Below are 21,341 nucleotides of genomic sequence, written 5' to 3' on the forward strand. Positions count from 1 at the left end.
ATGATTGTTGGCTGCAATAAAAAGCTGGTATCAGTAAAAATGACCATTAAGTTAATGGATTGCCATAAAAACCCAAATGTTCATTAGGGAAGGAAACCTACCATCCTTACCTGATCTTGCCTGTATGTGACTCCAGTGCCACACCAACATGGCTGACCCTTAACTGCCCTCTGCACGTAGCCAAAAGGAGAACTTTTTAGCTCAATATGTAGAGGATCCAACAAGGGAGGATGCAGTGCTGGACCTAATTCTGGGGAATGAAGCCGGACAGGTGGTTGATGTGTTGGTGGGGGAGCATTTTGGTGATAGCGACCATAACCATAGAGTAGGTTAAAGATTCGGCACAACATCGTGGGCTGAAGGGCCTGTACTGTGCTGTACTGTTCTATGTTCTATAGGATTCGTAAAAATCTCAAGGGATTGAATGGCCTATTTAACAACCATATGATCTCAACCACACACCATCTGTTGGACTTTGGCTATATCTGGAAGAAAAATATCAAGGACTCGAGGTGGCATAGTCAAGTGTTGGTTTTTCAACTACAGGGGCTCTAGAGTTCTAATATGTCGACTGCCAACAAGTTCTGATGCAAAGAACCCTCTTGAACAAAGCACTAGTTTAAAATTAGCTCCAATATACCAAACTGCTAAAACATTAATTCACATACTTTGTAAAAAATGAAATCAGTATTGTTAGGTAATCCAACTAAAGTCTGCATGAAAAGACTGGCCTCAGGTGTGGCTCACCTTGGTAGCACAAGTCAGCCTAAGTCAGAAGGTTGTGGGTTCGACTCCCATTCTAGAGACTTATAGGCTGACTCTCCAGTATAGGGAATGCTGCACGGTTGAAGGCGACGTTAAACCAAGGTCCCATCTGCCTTTTCAGGTTTTTAACCATTTTAAATCAGTCAAGAACACATCTTATTGGCCAAATATAAAGCACCACTGGACGTGGTCAGACACGAGCTTGATTGGCTGGAATAATTGAGTTTTCCCAAAGACAGATATGAAGAGTTGAGAAGACACTCCGGACCACAGTAATGCTTGCCGCCAGTCTTCACAGACTCATCACAAGAACAATGTACTAACTCACTACTGACATTTTTACACTTCTACTTGGACTGCAAACGAACTAAGGAGTAAATGCTCATTAGTAACATGCATCAATAGCCATTTTCAGGTACAAATTAGGGTAAATTGGAACAACTAAGAAAAGTTCACAAAAAAATTAGTTGCTGATAAAATTTTACCTTACCTTTATCAGAGTCTTTAACCGAAACTGAAGGAATAGAATATTTGGAGTATGCAGAAATCAGCTTAAAGGTTCCTGTGACTGAGGGTCTTAGTCGACTACCCACTTCCTGTAGAGGCAGCAGAAAAATAATTGTTTGGTTTGGTTCGTTGTATAGGAAAAAATAAGTCTCACTCTCAGGAATTGAATATTTTTTGTTGAGTAAGACATGCTTTAGTACCCCAATGACAAAGGAGTCAGTAAGAATTATCCAAACTTGAGAAAATCGGCAGTCTTGATTTGTATCTCGATTCCATTTAACTGCCTTTGCTCTGTATTGATCTCTATCAATCTTAAGTCTTGAAAACCCCCAGTCAACAGTTTTTTGACGAAAAGTTCCAGATTTCAACTAACGTTTGTGTGGAAAAGTGCTTCCTGCCATTACCCCCTGAAAAGCCTAGCTCTAATTTTAAGGTTATACCCACTTGTCCTAGAGTCCTCACACCAGAGGAAATAGGGTAGATAGAGAGAAACTAACCAACTCATTTAATCATCTAAAACACAATTAAATCAACCCTTAATCTTGTATATTCAATGGAACACAAGCCTAGTCTATGCAACCTGGCTTCATAATTTAGACTGGCAAAGAATGTTTTGCAGTACACAGATTTGTTACTTTTATCTTAAGAGTGACCAGAATGCAGCCTAGTTAAGTTATAGCACTGCGGAAAAGAAAACAGCCAAACAGCATTACCATATAGTGTTGCTTCATTAAATAACTTTCTGCCCAGCTGTTTTGCCAAATGAAAAAGAGGTCCCACATACAACCGATTCATAATGGTCAAGCTATTATCCTGCTGTCGATCTATGCACAGGGAAATACATTCGACATGTTCAACTTTTCTTTAAGACTCTAGACGAATGGGGACTCATCCTGTGAGCCAAGCATTGACATAGTAGCTTGATACTAGGAGTTTAGAGATACAGCACTGACACAGGCCTTTCGGCCCACCGAGTCTGTGTCGACGATCAACCACCTATTTATACTAATCCTACACTAATCCCATATTCCTACCACATCCTCACCTGTCCCTATATTCCCCTACCACCTACCTATACTAGGGGCAATTTATAATGGCCAATTAACCTATCAACCAGCAAGTCTTTGGCATGTGGGAGGAAACCAGAGCACCCGGAGGAAAGCCACACAGACACAGGGAGAACTTGCAAACTCCACACAGGCAGGACCCAGAATTGAACCAGAGTCGCTGGAGCTGTGAGGCTGCGGTGCTAACCACTGCGCCACTGTGCTGTTGTACAGTGTGATTTGTCTGAATCACCTTTTGTAACTCTTAGTGATGGCCAAACAGATACTAAAGGCCATTTGACTCCTTCCCATCCTGCCTAAACATTATTTTGAACAAAAGAAAAACTGGCATTCACTCCCAGCTTTACAATAACATACAGAGCTCTACACATGCCCATACTCAAGCAGCTCATTCTAGTCACCATGGTAACATGCGTGCACAGCACTCCGTCCTGGCATTCCTTTGCCCCTACTTTTTCATCTTCAGTCAGTTATCCTTCACATACACGAAGAGTCGAACAAAGTCACTTTCCAATTGGCTTTGAGTTTAGTACAGGAGGCGGGCCATCCAAGACCAGCATGTGGAACGAAGGTACAAGTGTTAGATTATTGACTGTGAGGGTGGCTTCCCTCAACCTTTGATCCCTCAATCCTTGACATACAAATGGATGCATCATTCAAAATGGGGGGTTGGGTACATTGGAGGGGAGGAATCACTGAAATACTCTCTCTCAGTAATAGTTTGGCACCTTCCAGGAATCATATGATCAACTGCCAGCTTCCTGATGCACCAGTTACAGCATCTCACCTCACATTTAATGAACAGTGGAAATCCCCAAATGACTCAACAGTGCAAAAAGACATCAAAAAATGCCTTGTTTACAGCCAAAAGTAACAAAGTGCAAAGATGAAGGGTCCTCACTCTTGGGAAATTGAACTATATTCAAAGAATGAGCAAAGCCTTAACCAATTCTAGATCACTTACCATTTTTCTTTCTTTGTTTAGTTACCATGAACAAATTAATTACACATAGGGTAATATGGAAAACAGAGCTGGATCACTCAGAACAGAAACACCAAAGCTCAAGATCTAGGCAACAGCAAAGCTGCCTTGCAGATGCAGTAAAGAGAAAGCCTTATATTGCCTCATGAGACAGCCATAGCACGAGTAGACCAAACCCTACCTTGCCTGCAGCTTTCAACCAGCTAAAAAAAAAAAAGGAGAAATTCTACTACATATTCCTTCCTAATGGGTTTACGTGACGCTGTGGTAAATATCAGTCAAGTCGCCAGGATAGTCCTCCGTGAGATACCATTCAACGCTCCCGCAATTGAAGGTTGTGCCAATATTGACACCGCAGTCACTTTGAAGGAAGGGGTCGTCGACAGTGCTACCAAGCAGCACTTGCTCAGCAATATATAACCTGCCCACTGATGCTCAGTTTGGGTTCAGCCAGGGCCACTCAGCTGCTGACCTCATTGCAGCCATGGTCCAAACATGAAAAAAAAGAGCTGAAGTCCAAAGATGAGACGAGTGTGACTGCCCTCGACATCAAAGCAGCATTTGACAGAGTATGGCAACAAGGAGCCCTAGAAAAACTGGGGTCACTGGGAATCAGATAAAAACTCTCCGCTGGTTGGAGTCATACCTAGCGCAAAGAAAGATGGTTGTGGTTGTTGGAGGTCAATCATCTCAGTCCCAGGACATCACTGCAGGAGTTCCTCGGGGTAGTGTCCTAGGCGCAACGATCTTCAGCTGCTTCATCAATGACCTTCCCTCCATAACGTCAGAAGTGGGGATGTTCACTGCACAATGTTCAGCACCATTCGCAACTCCTCAGATACCGAAGCAGCCCATGTTCATATGTAGTAAGACCTGGACAACATCCAGGCTTGGGCTGATAAGTGGCAAGTAACATTTGTGCCACACAAATGCCAGGCAATGACCATCTTAAACAAGAGATCATCTAAGAACCTCCACTTGACGTTCAATGGCATTACCATTGCCAAATCCCCCAACATCCTGGGGGTCACCATTGACCAGAAACTGAACTGGACCAGCCATATAAGTACTGCAGCTACAAGAACAGGTCAGAGGCTGGGAAGTCTGTGGCAAGTAACTCACCTCCCGTCTCCCCAATGCCTGTCCACCTACAAGGCACAAGTCAGGAGTGTGATGGAATACTCGCCACTTGCCTCGATGGGTTCAGCTCCAACAACACAAGCAGCTCAACACCATCCAGGACAAAGCAGACCTATTGACAGGCACCCCATCCACCACCTTTAAGATTCACTCCCTCTACCACCGACACATAGTGGCAGCAGTGTATACCATCTACAAGATGCACTGCAGCAACTCACCAAGGCTCCTTTGACAGCACCTTCCAAACTTGCAACCTCTACCACCGAGAAGGACAAGGGCAGCAGATGCATGGGAACGCCATCACCTGCAAGTTCCCCTCCAAGGCACACATCTGACTTGGAACTATATCGCTGTTCCCTCACTGTCACTGGGTTTAAAAACCCGGAACTCCCTTCCTAACAGCACTGTTGATGCACCTACACCCCAAGGACTGCAGCGGTTCAAGCAGGCAGCTCACCACCACCTTCTCAAGGGTAATTAGGGATGGGCAATAAATGCCAGCCTAGCCAGTGACGGCCATACCACCAACAACTCCCACCCGAACAAATTTAAAAAAACTTTCACCTCGTGTGACTGATCCAGAGCAGCAAGTTCAATGCAGACCTGCATCAGGTGAGAAAAATCTGGTAGGCAGGAGGACTGGTAAATTATAAAATGCAAGCAAAAGCACAGAAACCAAGGGAATCAGTGAAGGTAAAACTGAGGATATCAAAAGACAGCTTTTCAAAAACATGCAATAAACAAAAGGGTGAAAGAAAGCATCAATCCACTTCAAAACAATAGTGGGATGCTGGAGCGCAGAGAATTAAATTGTTACTTCATACTTATCTTTACTAAGAAAGAGGAAAAGTTGCCCAAGTCAGATTTCCAGGAACAGCAAAAAAAAACTAGAACGTATGACAATATCTAATTTGCGATCAAATAGACTTGGTTATGGAACATGATTGCAACGTTTAGCTATTAAAATGGCTTCCCCCTTTTTGAGGCTACTGCTCAGCCAATCCCTCTCGAGACATTACCTAAATAAATAGGTCAGAGTTTAAGGATTATATGGTATGAGATTTGCAAATGGCCAGGAATATGCAATTTTCTGGCTCCAGGTTAGGCAGGGAGAACGTAAGAAACAAGAGGAGTTGGCCATTTGGCCCCTCAAGCCTGCTCTGCCATTTAACAAGATCATGGCTGATCTGACTGTGGCCTTAAATCCACTTTCCTGTCTGCTCCCCCACAACCCTTGGCTTGAAAATCTATCCAACTTAGCCTTGAATATATTCAATTACCCAGCCTCCACTCCTCTCTGGGGAAGAGAATTTCAAAGATTAACAACCCTCAGAAGAAATTCTGCCTCATCTCAGTCTTAAATGGATACCCCTTATTTCGAAACGGTGCCCCCTAGTTCTAGATTCCCCCACGAGCAGTTGATCCTTCCATCCTCAATTTTTAATACTTTGGAGAGTTTGACAACAAACAGATTCTCAACATCTCAATAAATGAAGTACCTGGTGTGGATAATAAGCAGCTGTAAGTTGGGGTTTGAAGTAAATGCAGTTTTAACTGTTTTTTATTTTCACTAAATGTGGCAGAGCTTCCCGAGAAGTGAAAAGTTAGCATAAAAGCTGAAAAGGTGGCTGAAGAAAGGAGACAGAGGGTAGCCCTTTTCAAATAGATTGAAAGTGGAAAAACAAAGATGGCAGTTTCAGGGTATCTTGCTATTAAATGACTTGGGTGGAGGGTTAACAAAAATTCCAAGTCTGCAAAAGAGCAGATATTAAGAAAAAAATTCAGATTAAAAAATCCTGCAGTGCAACGTGACTAGGTTAAACTTGCACAGAGTTTTAATAGTCAAACAAGATGCTCTAACTGGATTTAAGAATTCTGCTGCAGAGAGATGGCAACCATACAACAGACATCTAGACTATCCTTCTGATAACTAAGTTTTAAGAGCACAATGACACTTTTTAGGTAACTACTATATCTGCATTCAACTTCTAAAGCAAATAAAATGAGTAAAGATACATCCTGGGAAAAGTATTCTAAAAAAAATTCTTCCTAAGGTTTTGAAACTGGAGAATAAGATCATTCTTAGTCCCATCAAGTATGAGCTCATAAATCAAACTTGTAGACAGCCAAGACAAATAAGTGCAATATTACTGCTAAAGGATGAATATGGCTTCAAAAGGCACAAAACCTTCATGACTCTGTCTAGAGGTCTTTGCCTTCCCCAGTTGATTGCTCATTGTATGTGTAGAATAAATGCAGGAAGAACATTCACACAATACTGAAATTTCTACAGCAATTTTTCCTCTTGTGTAATTCCTCCCTGATACACACCCACTACTGGTCAATGAAGCAATCACTCTATCTTGCCGGCAGGACAAGTAAACAAGTAAACCCTTTGGCAAAGAGTTTCCTCACAAGATCAGAAACTTTAGTTCCTGCCCATCATCGTACCCAACCTACTGATCCAAAGATTGTTCTGTTCGCAGCTTCAGCAGCTTGCTATCTGTGCATTCTCACCTTGTCCTCGGTCACTAAACTCCTTCCTTTCTTGCCATCATTCTCTTTCCCTTCTTCCCTCCTCTCCAGCTGGTCCTGGGATTTTTTCTCAGTAGAAAAACCTAGGGTCTTCTCCGCCTCCTTTAGATCTGTGAGAGTAACACCCTACAAACAAAAGGAAATACACTTGTTTTTTTAAACAAAGACAAGCAGAACCACTTGTTTCCTGAAGTACATATATGGTGGGAAACAAAATCATAACACTCAAATTAAGTTCCACTGATGCCAAATGAAACTCTCATTTCTTACACACATAGAGTCAACTATTGGGAAGCTTACTATCACAGCACTTCTTTAGACTTCAAAGTGAATGGACAAATAGTGAAAATGCAAATCCATGTGAAACAATCTATATTCATTTTCTTCAACTTGTCATGAATTTAGTTCTAGAACACGTTCCACCTAAAACGCCCTGTTTTCCATATACGGACAGACCTGCTGTGTAGTTCCAGTACTGATTTCAGATATCCAACCTCTAGTTTTTCTTTATGTAAAACTATCTGCTAATTAATTTGCCTTTCAGGCATGAACCGTTATTGGGATGAAAATATTAACTTACATGAGCAGTCAAAGGTGGTTATAGGCAGACAACACTGCCCTTTTATGGCAAGTACAGTGGCTAAACAAACTGCAAAATTAAATGTTTACATTTGAGTCGCTGAACTCAGACATTCTAAAGCAGCTAGATTTAGCACCTGCTACATCATGTCAACACTGACCTGTGTCGATCGCCTGGACTGCCGAGCGTGTCGTGATCGTGCCTTTCTTTGGGATTCTGATTCCTCATCACGCACTGGAGTAAGATATAATCTGCAGAAATGAGATTGGGGGGCGGGGGGGGGGGGGGGGGGGGGGGTGCGGAGGTTAAACTAAGTTCAATGTTACACTTTGAAAAAGCCAAATATATTCCTTGAGAATTCCACAGATAATTAGCCAGCCTTTCATACAATGAAAATCAACAGGTAGGCCAAAGTTGCCCAGGCATACTTTGTCTCCAATACTGATCCTTGCAGCTTTGGCAAAATAGGCAACTATGTATTAATCCATCAATGGTGCAGGAGTGTATCTTGATTGGCTTGCAGAGAGAGACTAGTAGCAGCAGCATGATCCTCCAGCCTTTCAGAATGTCAATTACCCCCCACTTTAAATTTCTCCATCATAGAAACATTGTTGATTCAGGCACAGGTCTATCAAACGTACACCAATTTTTGGCCGTAACGATTTTTATGCAACATTGTCATGTCACAATTGTGCAGACATTGTTCCAAGGTTTGATGGAGTTTATCCAGGAATATGGTCTTTGCATTGGTAATTTGATTGCTTGCGTGCACAAGCTGAATTCTCCAACCACTAACTCCACCTACCCCACTGCAAGACCGAACCAGACCATTTACAACCCTTGCGTCCTATTTGACCAAGATGAAATTCGGCCACATATCCGCTCCATCAAGGCCACCTACTTCCACCTCTAATGTTACCCATCTCCCAACCTGCTTCAGCTCATTTGCTGCTGAAGCCCTTAACCATCCCATTGTTACTTCTGGGCATGAACACTGCAATGCTCTCTTGACTGACCTCCCAACTTCCATACTCCATAAACCCAAACTCATCCAAAACTCTGCTGCCTGTATCCCAACTTACACCAAGTCCTATTCACCCATCACCCTGCTCCCAGTCCAGCAGGGCTGCAAAATTCTCACCATGGTTTCCAAATCCCTTGCTGGCCCCTCCCCCTCCCCATCTCTGTAGCAACCTCCAGCCCTACAACCCTCCAAAATTTCTGGGTGCTTCCAATATTGACTTATTGCAAATCCTCAATTTAATCACTCCAAACCTTCAGCTGCTTGGGCACCAAGCTCTGGAATTCCCTCCCTCAGCCTCTCTACTTCCCCTTTCTGAGAATGCTCCTTAAAACCTCTCTTCTACTAAGTCTTTTGCCTGTCCTAATGTCTGCTTATGTGGTTTGGTGTCAAAATGTGTTTGATAATGCTTTGTTTGATAAACTTGAATGCAACAGTAAACTGCAGTCTGCACAGCTTCCTGGCAAACAACTAAACCCACTGCCCCATGACTTCACTTAACAAATTCACTTTGTGACCAGAGAGAAACAGCTCCCCCTTACCAGCAGAAGACAACATATTGAAAAGGTTCAACACATACCCGCCCTTAAAAGGGGTCAATTATCCAGTTCAATACATGCAATGTTGCATTATATTGCCATCCAAAATTTTACTATGTTAAAGGCATTACATAAATGCAAGTGGTTCTGTTCTTAATGATACCTTCCTATCTTAGGTTATTTACATACTTGCTGGTTTTCCCAACATATGGAGAGTACAGTGTCCTTAATAGGCAGGGAACTATCCCCCATAAGAAAAACACTGGTATTTGATTCTGGTTCCACATATTTATTACAAAACAGCTAGACGTGAAATTAAATCCACACAAAATTTCCATTAAGGGCTCCTGTTACAAAAAAAAAGTAGCCCTATTTCAGTAGTTCCCCTACACTTGCAATTATTAGCAAGGCCTATATACCTGGGTGTATCTGTAGCTATGCATATAAAGCCCTTTATGTTAAAATGTTTGCATAACGAGGTTCTAACTGAGCAAGTGGATAAGTCGAATAGGGGTTAGAATCACATTATAAAAACGTTGAAAAGTACTTTTTTTATACTTTCTATTAAGCACACTTCACTGAATCAATTATAATTTGCTGTTCAAAGATGATAATTATGTTTAAAAACTATCCACCTATGCACACAGATGTAATATTTGGTTGCAGAGGGTAAGCAATCTTCAGATGCTGTGCTGCAACTTGAATGCAACAAGCAAACTGCAGTCTGCACAGCTTCCTGGCGAAGAACTAAACCCACTGCCCTTTGAGTTCACTGAACAACAAATTCACTTTGTGACCTTTGAGAAACAGCTTCATTTTACATGCCTACCCTTAAAAAGGGGGCCAATTATTCAGTTCAATGTGTGCAATGTTGCAAAGATCCATCTACACCCATGTGACCCAGAGATTCTGCTCAATTCCCATTTTAATTCTCCATCCCACTTCGACCTCTCTGTCCTCAACCTCCTACAATGTTCCGATGAAGCTTAAGACAAACCTCAGGAATAGTAACTCATCTTTCTACTGGGCACTTTACAACCTCCCAGCCTTAACACTCAGTTTAACAACCTTAGATCTTAATCACCATTCCCATTTTCCCTTGGACATTCTGTAACTTTTTTTTAAAAAACATTTCCTCTGGATCCATTATTTGTTTCCGTTTTTGCCTTGCACCATGATCCCATTTGTTGTTTAATTACTCCTGTCCTCCATCCCATCACAGAACCTTCCCTGTTGGTCTCTGCCTGCCCCCCTGCCGTGTTTGCTGAAAAGCTGTTTATCCCTTAACTTGCAGTTCCCATGAAACGTTAACTTTGTTTCACTTTACAAATTCTGCCCAACCTTCTGAATGTTGCTTGCATTTTGTGTTTTTATTTCAGATTTCCAACATCAGTTGTATTCTGCCTTTGTGTGCGTTTCTCAGTTAGTGTCAAAAGCTATTTTACCTGCGCCTCTCTTTAAAGTCTGTGATGCTTGTTGGAGCAGTGGTACCACCTTGGTATGTGCCTGTAAAGTCCTTTGGCATCTGGGAGCTGGGTTCCCGATCCTGCTGGTATGCAGAGCTAGAAGTAGACAACATTGAAACAGTTCAGAAAAGAAATTAAAAAAAAATATTTTTTTTTTAATATTAAGTTTTCATCTTTTATTTCTTATAAAGGAGGACATGATGTATAACCCCTGCTGCCCACTTCTCCCTTTCTTCCTCAGGATGTGTGCACATAGTAATTAGAACCTGTAGCCTTAAGCGACACATCAGTTACACACAACTTCACTTTAGCAGAATACATAAATACATAGAATACACAGGTAGAGAGAGGGTCCTTTCCTCATCAAACACAGCATTCACTGACTTACTGTGAGCATGACATGGATATGGTAGTGTAATGTTAATGATGCAGGATTCAATCCAAAATATCCGGAGTTCAAATCTCACTATGCTAAGTTGTGAAGTTGAATGCAAATTAATGGGAATTTCACTCGCCCATAAATAAGTTACAGAAAATGTACAGGATACAAATCAGCCAGCTAAAAGCTCTTTATTTACTCAAGAATGGAATGATGCAGGATCACTGATATAATTAACATTGAATAAGTGTCTGCATGCATACATTGTTGTAGTTTCTAAACAGAGTGGCGAGCTGATGCAAGTACAATGTAGTGGAAGTGTACTTAAGATTTCCATAATCTAATGCCAGACAGAACAGCCAACATTTAAAAAAATGGTGCTTTTTATGTTAAAGCTAAACTAGAACATACTTCCAAAGGTTTGGTGCCATTTTATTTTCAGATCGACAGGCCCAATGCTAGGAAAGATGTGCATGAAAACATTTCAATTCACATTTTGGGAATAAACTGAAATCCACTTATTATTTGTGACTGAGAAATACTACTGCAGTTCAAAAATAAGCAGCTCCCTAATAAATCCAATACAGAATTCATGACGAAACCTCTTTACTCAGAGTGTAGTTAGAATCTGGAACTCGCTAATCACATGAAGTGATTGCGACAAATAGAACAGACACAATTAAAGAGGAAGCTAGATAAACACAGGAGGGAGAAAGGAATAGAAGGATGTCTTGATAACATGAGAAGATGACAGGTAGGAGGAAGCTTGTGTGGTGTTTAAATACCAGCCTAGACCCAGATGGCCTGATTCTTTATGAAAAGGGCTAGATGACAGAAGTATTTTAAAACTAATGAAATTAGATCACCACAAATTGCAACATAAACATTTCCAGTGCATGCTCCAGAACTACAAAAAAAAACAAGGGACTTTGTCCGGGTAGCTATACCAAAATAAGGATAATATCTCACAATCAATTTACTCCAACAACACACTCACCTTACTGCATGCTCAGCACAAGTCTCAGGCACACTGAATGTTCTTCCCATCAGAGTAGGAGGCACTCTGGCCAGACGGGTCTCGGGTACATCTTTGCCCTGCGGAATTGAATTTAGCATAACATTAAAAAAAATGTTGCATTTCAATAGTCACACCTCAAGCATTACACTTTGTTACAGATTTCCCCCAAACAACCTTTAGGAGGAAGCCAGTCATTTTTACGATGGATTCTTCTAATTGGGAGGCAGAAATATACGAACAGTTAGAAGAATTCAGAAGCAAGCTACAATAAGCTGGGTAAGCCACTGGCACCATTTCCTTAGAGGAAGTAACCGAAAAGTGGCTTTAAAATGACAGGCTGTCAATCTCAGTCTAATGTCACAAGGATACTATAGATATAAACAATGCCCAGGGAGCTACAATAGTGTAAAAAAAGTTGCATTTATATAGTGCCTTTAACATAACAAAATGTCCCAAGGCACTTCACGAGAGATTTGACACTGAAGCATAGGAGATAGCACAGCAGACCAACTGTTTAGTCAAAGAGGTAGGTTTACAGGACGATTTTAAAAGGAGGGCAGAAGCGGAGAGGCAGAGTGGTTTAGGAAGGGAATTCCAAAGCTGATGGACAAGGGACCTGAAAGCACGGCCACCAGTGGTGGAGCAAATAATTTAAAAAAAAAAAAATCGGGAACGCATGGAGGCCAGAGATCACCTAGGTTTGTGCAGCTGAAGGAGAAAGGGAGTGGTGAGGCCACGGCGGGACCTGAAAACAAGGATGAGGATTTTAAAATTGATGTGCAATCGGACCAGGAACAAATTTAGGTCAGCAAGCAAAGGGGTGACATGTGAACGGGATTGCGTGTGATGCAAGATACAGATAAACAACAGAAATTTGAATTGGCACTAATTTTCGTAGGGTGCAAGGTCGGAGACCGGCCAGGAGAGCACTGGAATAGTCAAGTAAAATTTAAGTAACAGTTTTTACTGTCCAGAAATAGCTCCTTTAAATTATCAAATAATTTAATATCAAATAAAAATGAATGCTTACAAATAAAAATCTGCCAAAGACTTGCAGGTTGATAGGTAAATTGGCCATTAGAAATTGCCCCTAGTATAGGTAGGTGGCAGGGAAATATAGGGACAGGTGGGGATGTGGTAGGAATATGGAATTAGTGTAGGATTAGTATAAATGGGTGGTTGATGGTCGGCACAGACTCGGTGGGCCGAAGAGCCTGTTTCAGTGCTGTATCTCTAAACTAAACTAAACATTAGGAGACAAGTGCTGAATACCCAAAAAGTTACATGTAATTTAAAGGGTTAAAAAAGTAGCATATATTTCCATTCGGATGGTGCACAATTCCTTTTTTCTCCTCTCCCTCCATCCTTTGTCAGCTTCTTGGAGCTTTCTACACGAGGTCACGTGGAATTGCAAATAATTTTACTGCCCAGAAACAGGCCATTTGGTCCAACTGGTCTGTGCTGGGGTTTATATTCCACATGAACTTCCTCCCAATTTACTTCATTTCACCCTATCAACATACCCTTCTATCCCTTTCACCCTCATACTTTTAGAGCTTCCTCTAAAATACATCTATGCTATTACCGACCCATCAGTCTACTCTTGATCATTAGTAAAGCGATAGAGGTTGTCGTCGATAGTGCTATCAAGTGGCACTTGCTTAGCAGTAACCTGCTCAGTGATGCTCAATTTGGGTCTGCCAGGGCCACAGTTCCTGACCTCTTAACAGCCTTGGTTCAAACATGGGCAAAAGAGCTGAACTCAAGAGGTGAGGTAAGAGTGACTGCCCTTGACATCAAACCAGCATTTGATAGAGTATGGCATCAAGGAGCCCTAGCAAAACTGGAGTCATTAGGGAATCAGGGGGAAAACTCTCCACTGGTTGGAGTCGTACCTAGCATAAAGGAAAATGGTTGTGGTTGTTGGAGGTCAATCATCTCAGTTCCAGGACACTGCAGGAGTTCCTCAGGGTAGTGTCCTAGGTCCAACCATCTTCAGCTGCTTCATCAATAACCTTCCTTCAATCATAAGGTCAGAAATGGGGATGTTCGCTGATGATTGCAGAATGTGCAGCACCATTCGTGACTCCTCAGATACTGAAGCAGTGTAGAAATGCAGCAAGACCTGGACATTATCCAGGCTTGGCCTGATAAGTGGCAAGCAACATTCGCGCCACACAATGACCACTTCCAACAAGAGAAAATCTAACCATCCCCCCTTGACATTCACTGGCATTACGATCACTGAATCCCCCATTACCAACATCCTGGGTGTTACCATTGACCAGAAGCTGAACTGGAGTAGCCATATAAATACTATGGCTGTAAGAGCAGGTCAGAGGCTAGGAATCCTGTGGCGAGTAACTCATCTCCTAAGAAGGCACAAGTCAGGAGTGTGATGGAATACTCTACACTTGCCCGGGTGAGTGCAGCTCCAACACTCAAGAAGCTCAACACCATGAGGACAAAGCAGCCCGCTTGATTGGCACGCCATCCACAAACATTCACTCCCTTGACCACTGACGCACAGTGGCAGCAGTGTGCACTAACTACAAGATGAACTACAGCAACTCACCAAGGCTCCTTAGACAGCACCTTTCAAACCCATGACCTCTACTAACTAGAAGGACCAGGGCAACAGATGCATGGGAATACCACCACCTGCAACTTCCCTCCAAGTCACACACCATTCTGACTTGGAACTATATCGCTGTTCCTTCATTGTCGCTGGGTCAAAATCTTGGAACTCCCTTTCTAACAGCACTGTGGGTGTACCTACCCCACATGGACTGCAGCGGTTCAAGAGGGCAGCTCACCACCACCTTCTCAAGGGCAATTAGGGATGGGCAATAAATGCTGGCACAGCCAGCGATGCCCACATCCTATGAACGAATAAAACATTCTAGGTAAAGAAGTTACTCCCGAGTTCCTTATTGAATTCATCCTCTTCTGGAACCCAATTTGACCCATAAAGCTCCTAATCTCAAAGCAGTTTTTAGGTTGATGACTCAGGCTAATTAGACTGGACAAAACTGCTCAAAACCCTTTGCAGGTAACCCTGGGAAAGTTGGATTATCCACAGTAGATCATAGACAAACTATCTATATTCTATTCAAAACACCGAAGCCACTTTTGGTATTCTCTTTTCATTATTTAAAATAATCTCAAAACTAGACTTCATTATATTTGTCAACCTCTCTTTATTCCTACTTGATCGATGGCTCATGTTTCCTCTTCTGAGGGGCTCCACTGACAGTCAGTATTCCATCTGCTGCTCATGCCATTCCACCCCCAAAACCACATCCTCCTTTACCAACATTACCAATATCTAAAATCCGTCACCACAATCAGATTACAATACTTACTGTGTAACGGTCCACCACGATGGGGAAAGAAAGGCGGTAACTCTTAAGTAGTGGTTCCTTCTGAAGTGAAATAACCCCCACATACATTCAGATCCTTACTTTACAAGCAGTTTTTCACATACTCAGCTTCTAACTCATCAGCTTCCTTGATTTCTCAACATCACACGTTGACCCTCGCTGACATGTGCATTCTTTCTTCCTGTCTCACAAATGATTTGCATCTCTTGCTCCCACTCGGCCCCCAGTGCACTCTGTCAGATCACTGTGGTTTCAAGCCCCGCTCCAAGTCAGCTCAGCAGACGTTGGAGGTGTTGTCTTTCAGATGGAACGTTAAACGGAGTCTGCCCTCTTAGGTGGCTAGATTATTGCTAGTTGTTTCTGCAGGCTTCAGAACATTCACATCCCAGTCTCACAGGTCATCGGCATTGATGTGCACTTGACAATTTTCATACGAGAAAAGGGCCACTACCTATTGAATGCAGAGCCATTGGTCATTCTGTCCAGCAGTGCTGCCTGGACAGTTCTGCAATCACAGGTTGATTAAAATAGTTTGAACAGGAGAAGAGGTCAAGCTATTTGATTCAATTGCAAGCATCAAAGGAGGCACTGTTTTCAGAAAGTTTGGGCGGGAATATTTACAAAGAACATACAGCATAGAAAAAGGCCATTCTGCCCAGCTAGTCCATGCTGGTATTTATGCTCCACTCAAACCTCATCCCATCATCTATCAGCAAAACCCTCTATTCCTTTCTCCCTCATATCTAACTTCCTCATAAATGCATCTATAGTATTCACCTCAACTGCTCAAAGTGATAGCAAGTTCCACATTCTCACCACTCCAGGTGAGTAAGTTTCTTGTACATTCTCTATTTGATTTCTTGGTGACTATTATATTACAGCTTCAGATTTTGTCCTTCCCAAAAGTGTCTACTCTTAAAACCTTTCATAATTTGCAAGATCTCTATCAGATCATCCCTCAGCCTTCTCTCCAAGAGAAAAAGAGGAAAGACTGATTGATCAGTCTTTACTAAGTTATAACTTCACAATTTTGGTATCATTCTTGTTACCTGGAAAAGTATTTTGAAAAGTTAAATGAGTGGCAATAACATGGAGAAATGTGGTAGTAAAAAAAAAAGAAAAGCAGAGTTTTTTTTTAAACACATTGAGAGACTGAGGAATGTTGGAATTCAGAGGGATCTGGGCATCCTTGTACATGCACAGAAAGTTAACATGCTGATACTGCAAGCAATTAGGAAAGCACATGCTATCTTCGCATTTATTACAAAAAGACCAGACTATGAGAGTGAAGAATTTAAGATTTACTGTAATTGTATAGGGCCTTGGTGAGACCACATCTGCAGTACTGTGTACAGTTTTGGTCTTTTTGCCCAAGGAATATAGTCGTCTTAGCAGGAGCGTAACGGAGACTCACCAGATTGATTCTTGGAATGAGGAGATTGTCCTATGACAAATTGTGTAGACTGGACCTATATTCACTAGATTTTAGAAGAACGAGAGGTAATCTCATAGAAACATACAAAATTCTTAAGGGGCTCGACAGGGTATCCTGTGAATCCTATCATATGAATGTTTCACTCCTGATATATAGTATAGCGGTTTTAAATTCTCTACGTTTAGGATATTTGCAAAGAAATGTGGAGCTGGATCTTGACTGTATTGTATCAGTCTGAGGCTATTGGGGGCGGGGGGGGGGGGCTACAAAGCCAATTGGATGGTTCCACAATTGCATACAACCATGCAAGTAATAGGTTAAGGGTTAGTGAAGGCGAAAGAGCTTTGTTATTTTGATATTTCAAAGAACAGTAATGTTTCTATAAAGACCTGTTCAGTTTAATGATCCATGCTGGAACTACTCAGTAGGTCTGGCAGCACCTGTGGAGGAAGAAACAGTTAACGTTTCAGGACTTTATCAGAACTGGGAAAGGTTAGAAATGTAACTTTTTCCCCCTTTTCACTCAAAAACTAATACATTTCTAACTTTTCCCAGTTCTGAAACATCAACTCTGTTTCTCTCTCCACAGATGCTGCCAGATTTGCTGAGTATTTCCGACATTTTCTGTTTTTAATTAAGCCAAATGATGAACACTACTAACCTTCTCATTCAAGCCTAACCGCGGGGAGGAAGCAGAGCGTTTGATACTGCCCACTGCAGTCTTGTCAGGGGGGCTTTGTGCATCCTGCAATGCGCCATAGCTACCAGTTTTCCAAAGTCCAGTGCGCCAAGATTGAGGAGCTTCTTGCTCGCCAGCTGGCTTTGTAGACGAGCCAGTGTACTGCAAAAAAAGGAGAGAAAATAAAGCAAACACCTAACTAGCCTAATTAAATTATACTTCAGATAGATATCCCCATTGATACGGCTTTGGGTACTTGTTCAGAGAATGGATGTTTGCAAATAATCAAGTGGGGAACTGAACTAGACAGGAATGAATTTGCCCTAGTTAAATGCTGTTTTCCCTGGCTGGAGAGTCTAGAACAAGAAGTCATCGTCTCAGGATAAGGTGTTGGCCATTTCAGGACTGAAATGAAGAGAAATTTCTTCACTTGGAGGGCTGTGAATTTTTGGAATTCTCTAACTCGGGCTGGGATGCTCAGCTGTTGAGTGTGTTCAATACGGTGATGGATATATTTCTGGACAGTAAGAAAATCACTTTCCTGCCCTATCCCAATATACCTTGGAGTTGAGGTAAAAGATCAGCCACAATCTTATTGAATGGTGGAGCAAGGTCAAGCAGCCATATAACCTACACCTTCTGGTCATTACAGAGTAATCAGAGTTGCAACACTTGCACCACTTAGTTGGATATTAAGCTTTTAGTGCTGCATTTGGGGCAATACCTTATTTACCAAAGTCTGAGGAGTACAGTAGATACCCCACCCAACAATCCAATGTTACCTTTCCTTACATCAGTAGCAGTAATGACATATCCACAACTTGCTGGTTTGCACTGATGTAGCTGCATGCACAGATCAGCAAAAACTCAAGTGCTAGTGCACATTTCTTGTTCTCAATTTAAGCAAGGCTACAGTTATTGCCACAATCCCTATACACGGAGTTGGCAGTGGTGGGATTTTTTTGACCAACTGTTTCATTTACAATGGAGTAGTTTGCTTTTTTTTTTGAAAGAGGAAGGCAGAACCGTAAATTGTGAAAATCCAAGCATCCTTCCTAAAGCTGAAGTTAAAGTCGACCTTAAAATGTGGACTTTGAGACTTTCAAAAGCAATGCCTAGCGATGGCAAGGCATGGGAAGTTGAGTTAAAAATCAAATGAAGTACTGAGGCAATAAATTGCGTTCATATAGCTGAAGCCAAATATTGCCCTTCCCCAATGTAAAACAAGTTGAATGGAACTCTTCCACGTTAACAGCCAAACTCAGTGCCAAACAAGGTCACAATTGAAAACTGAGCAATGTACCGTGAATGCAACCACACTCTGATCGAGCTGTGTTCACAGTTGCAAAACATAAATTACAGGGCTATAAATAACTAAAATTAGCAAGCTGGCTTTAGTTTTGCAAAGTATTTCACATTCAGGTCAGTCACATGCTATACGCTAGGCAGTCTGCACCCACTACCTGAAGCTGCAAAAACATTAAAGCGCATTATCTTACTGTCATCCACTCGCGTCTCATCCTTTATCAAATGCACTGATGCTAATGGGGTTTTTATTTGGAGCTCCGAGCTGCCAAATAAACACACATACTTCCTGCAATATTTCCTGCTCCTTACATCCGTCTTCTTCAAATTCACTTTCCTGCCTGTATACAGAGGTTTCAACAGTGCTTTCTGTGTTAGAGGATTGTCTTTATTAATTGCATCCTACCCTCTTCATAAAGAGACACAGAGATAGACAGACGTGCACACACTTATGGAAACACAGTTTAAACTTCCAAATGTGACCATGAACACTATAACCTAACCAGTTTTTTTTTTATAGTCTTTCAAAACAAAAGATACTCTCTGCAGCAAAGGCAAAATATTCAAAACCAAACAGTGCATCAGTGACTCAGTTGTTACTGAATTTCACCTCCTGGCTCAAATATTTAAATCTACTTTCTCATTGTATTCTGATTATACTACAGAAGTGCTGCCAAAAGTAGGATTTTGAGGTTTTATCACTCTCTCATCTACATCTTTAATGGCTTTGTCTCCAGTAAAACCTTTATACTCTCTCAGCCTGGTCAATCCCTGGTACAGCTCCTTCAAGTCCAAGCGCAGACTTGAACATACATGGGGCACAACTGGTTTAGCCATTTATTGCCAGATCTAGCTCGACGACATTGAGCACTATTTGGCCCTGCTCCCAACTGCCAAAATTGCTCACCACTCCAGGACCATCCTTCAAAGATAACCCCTGACTCCTTTTCTCCACTAGGTTCCACATGTACACCAACAACATCCAGCTCTGCATCAGCACCCTGTGTTGTTAGCCATTCTCTTTGGCTGCTGCCACAAATTCTGTTCCCTCAGCAGCTGATTCCAAACCCTTCCTGACCACTAACTTAGGCTGAGACAGATTGTTTGTCACTTTAGGTATCATAATTCACTCAGATCAGCTTCACACACCATATCCTCTCCATCATAAACACTGCCTACTTCCACCTTCGTAATTCCACTGATCGCCACCCATCAGTTCATCTGCTGCTAAAACCCTCATCCATGCTTTTACTAGATCCAGACTCTACTATTTCAATGCTCCCCTCATCACCTTCCATCTTCTACCCTCCATAAACTTGAGCTCACCCAAAACTCTGCTGCCCAACTCTAAATCCACACCAACTGCTACTCACTCATTGCGCCTGTGCTCACTATATTGGCTCCCAGCCTACCAAAGCCTCAAAATTTAAGCATAGTTCAAGCGAGAATCTTCCCTCCCACATGGTGGCCCATCATTCAGTTCAAGTGAAATTTATTAAAATAACCATTTTTTTCCCAATTCAGCTGTTGCCCTGTAGTGGAACTGACTGAGGTCCCTGCATACAACACAAAATTGCAGTTCAGCACTGTGCTGAAACCAAAACTTTCAATACTCTTACCTTTAGGTTTGATGGTGCAAGTGTGACAGGAGGTGCTAGAGGAATAACTTCAGTGCCATTTAAGTTATTGGAATCATTACGGAGGTCAGGTTTCTTATTCTTTTCTGCTCAGAATGCAAAGAAAACCTGATCAGCAGAGAAAACAATCTGACAGAACATTTCCAGAAGAAAACTATTATCCAAGCTTTAGGTTTGCTCCATGTGCTGAAAGGTTATTAGACAAATCCCATTCTATTTTGCATCCTCAATCATTTAGTTGAGTCAGACACCATATTTCTACAATTAAATAGGTTAATTATATCCAAGTAGGTTTCACTACTTAAATTTCTAATAAAATTCATAATCATATCTTTCTAAGCATTATTCACGGAAGTGTGGCTAGGAAACAGAAAGAACTTTTGCAATTTTTTTTTTTAAATCAGAGCTTACCAGCTTCACATTCTGAGTCAGATTCTGAGGCCTCCTCAGTCTCTGAACTTGAACTGCTCGATTCCTCTTTCTTGCTTTCCCCCAAAGGCAATGACTCTAAGGTCTTGCGCTCCTTTGACAGATCCTGCACTGAAATCTTCTCCTTGCTGCTCATCCGGCACACCGAGCTCCTAGTACAGCAAAAGTACGATGGGGGAAAAAAAAGGATCAATACTAAAAAATCTTTCTTGCTGGTAATTCACAAGTTTGAAGCCCTACCCTGCACCCCCCCACAAAAAATTACACATTTCAACAGTTCACTCTCAAACAATCCTGTACTTTCACATTGCTACTTTTCTGTTCACTTGAAGGCAATATAAATCGGTTCAACAAGCTAGCATCATACGTTACTGAAATTGCTCCAGATATTTACATAGCAGCAGTAATATTTTGAACAGAAAGCCACTGGTTCATCGAGCAGCTCTTCCAAACTAAACACCCTGGATCACCTTT

General features: G+C 41.8%; 1 protein-coding gene across 2 annotated transcripts in view; it reads right to left on the reverse strand.

Moving 5' to 3' along the window:
* Positions 1-21,341, reverse strand: part of LOC137353425 (protein phosphatase 1 regulatory subunit 12C-like) — a 76,678-nt gene that overhangs the window by 26,794 nt on the left and 28,543 nt on the right. For both annotated transcript variants that reach the window (XM_068019696.1, XM_068019695.1), the window contains exons 8-15: positions 20,850-21,019; positions 20,421-20,524; positions 17,479-17,658; positions 11,979-12,076; positions 10,582-10,698; positions 7,737-7,827; positions 6,979-7,122; positions 1,256-1,361 (exon numbers count right to left, since the gene is read on the reverse strand). In XM_068019696.1, the coding sequence (XP_067875797.1) occupies positions 1,256-1,361; positions 6,979-7,122; positions 7,737-7,827; positions 10,582-10,698; positions 11,979-12,076; positions 17,479-17,658; positions 20,421-20,524; positions 20,850-21,019 (1,010 nt within the window). The remainder of the gene's footprint in view (positions 1-1,255; positions 1,362-6,978; positions 7,123-7,736; positions 7,828-10,581; positions 10,699-11,978; positions 12,077-17,478; positions 17,659-20,420; positions 20,525-20,849; positions 21,020-21,341) is intronic.

This window comes from Heterodontus francisci, chromosome 41 (assembly GCF_036365525.1).
Source record: "Heterodontus francisci isolate sHetFra1 chromosome 41, sHetFra1.hap1, whole genome shotgun sequence".
NCBI lineage: Eukaryota > Metazoa > Chordata > Chondrichthyes > Heterodontiformes > Heterodontidae > Heterodontus > Heterodontus francisci.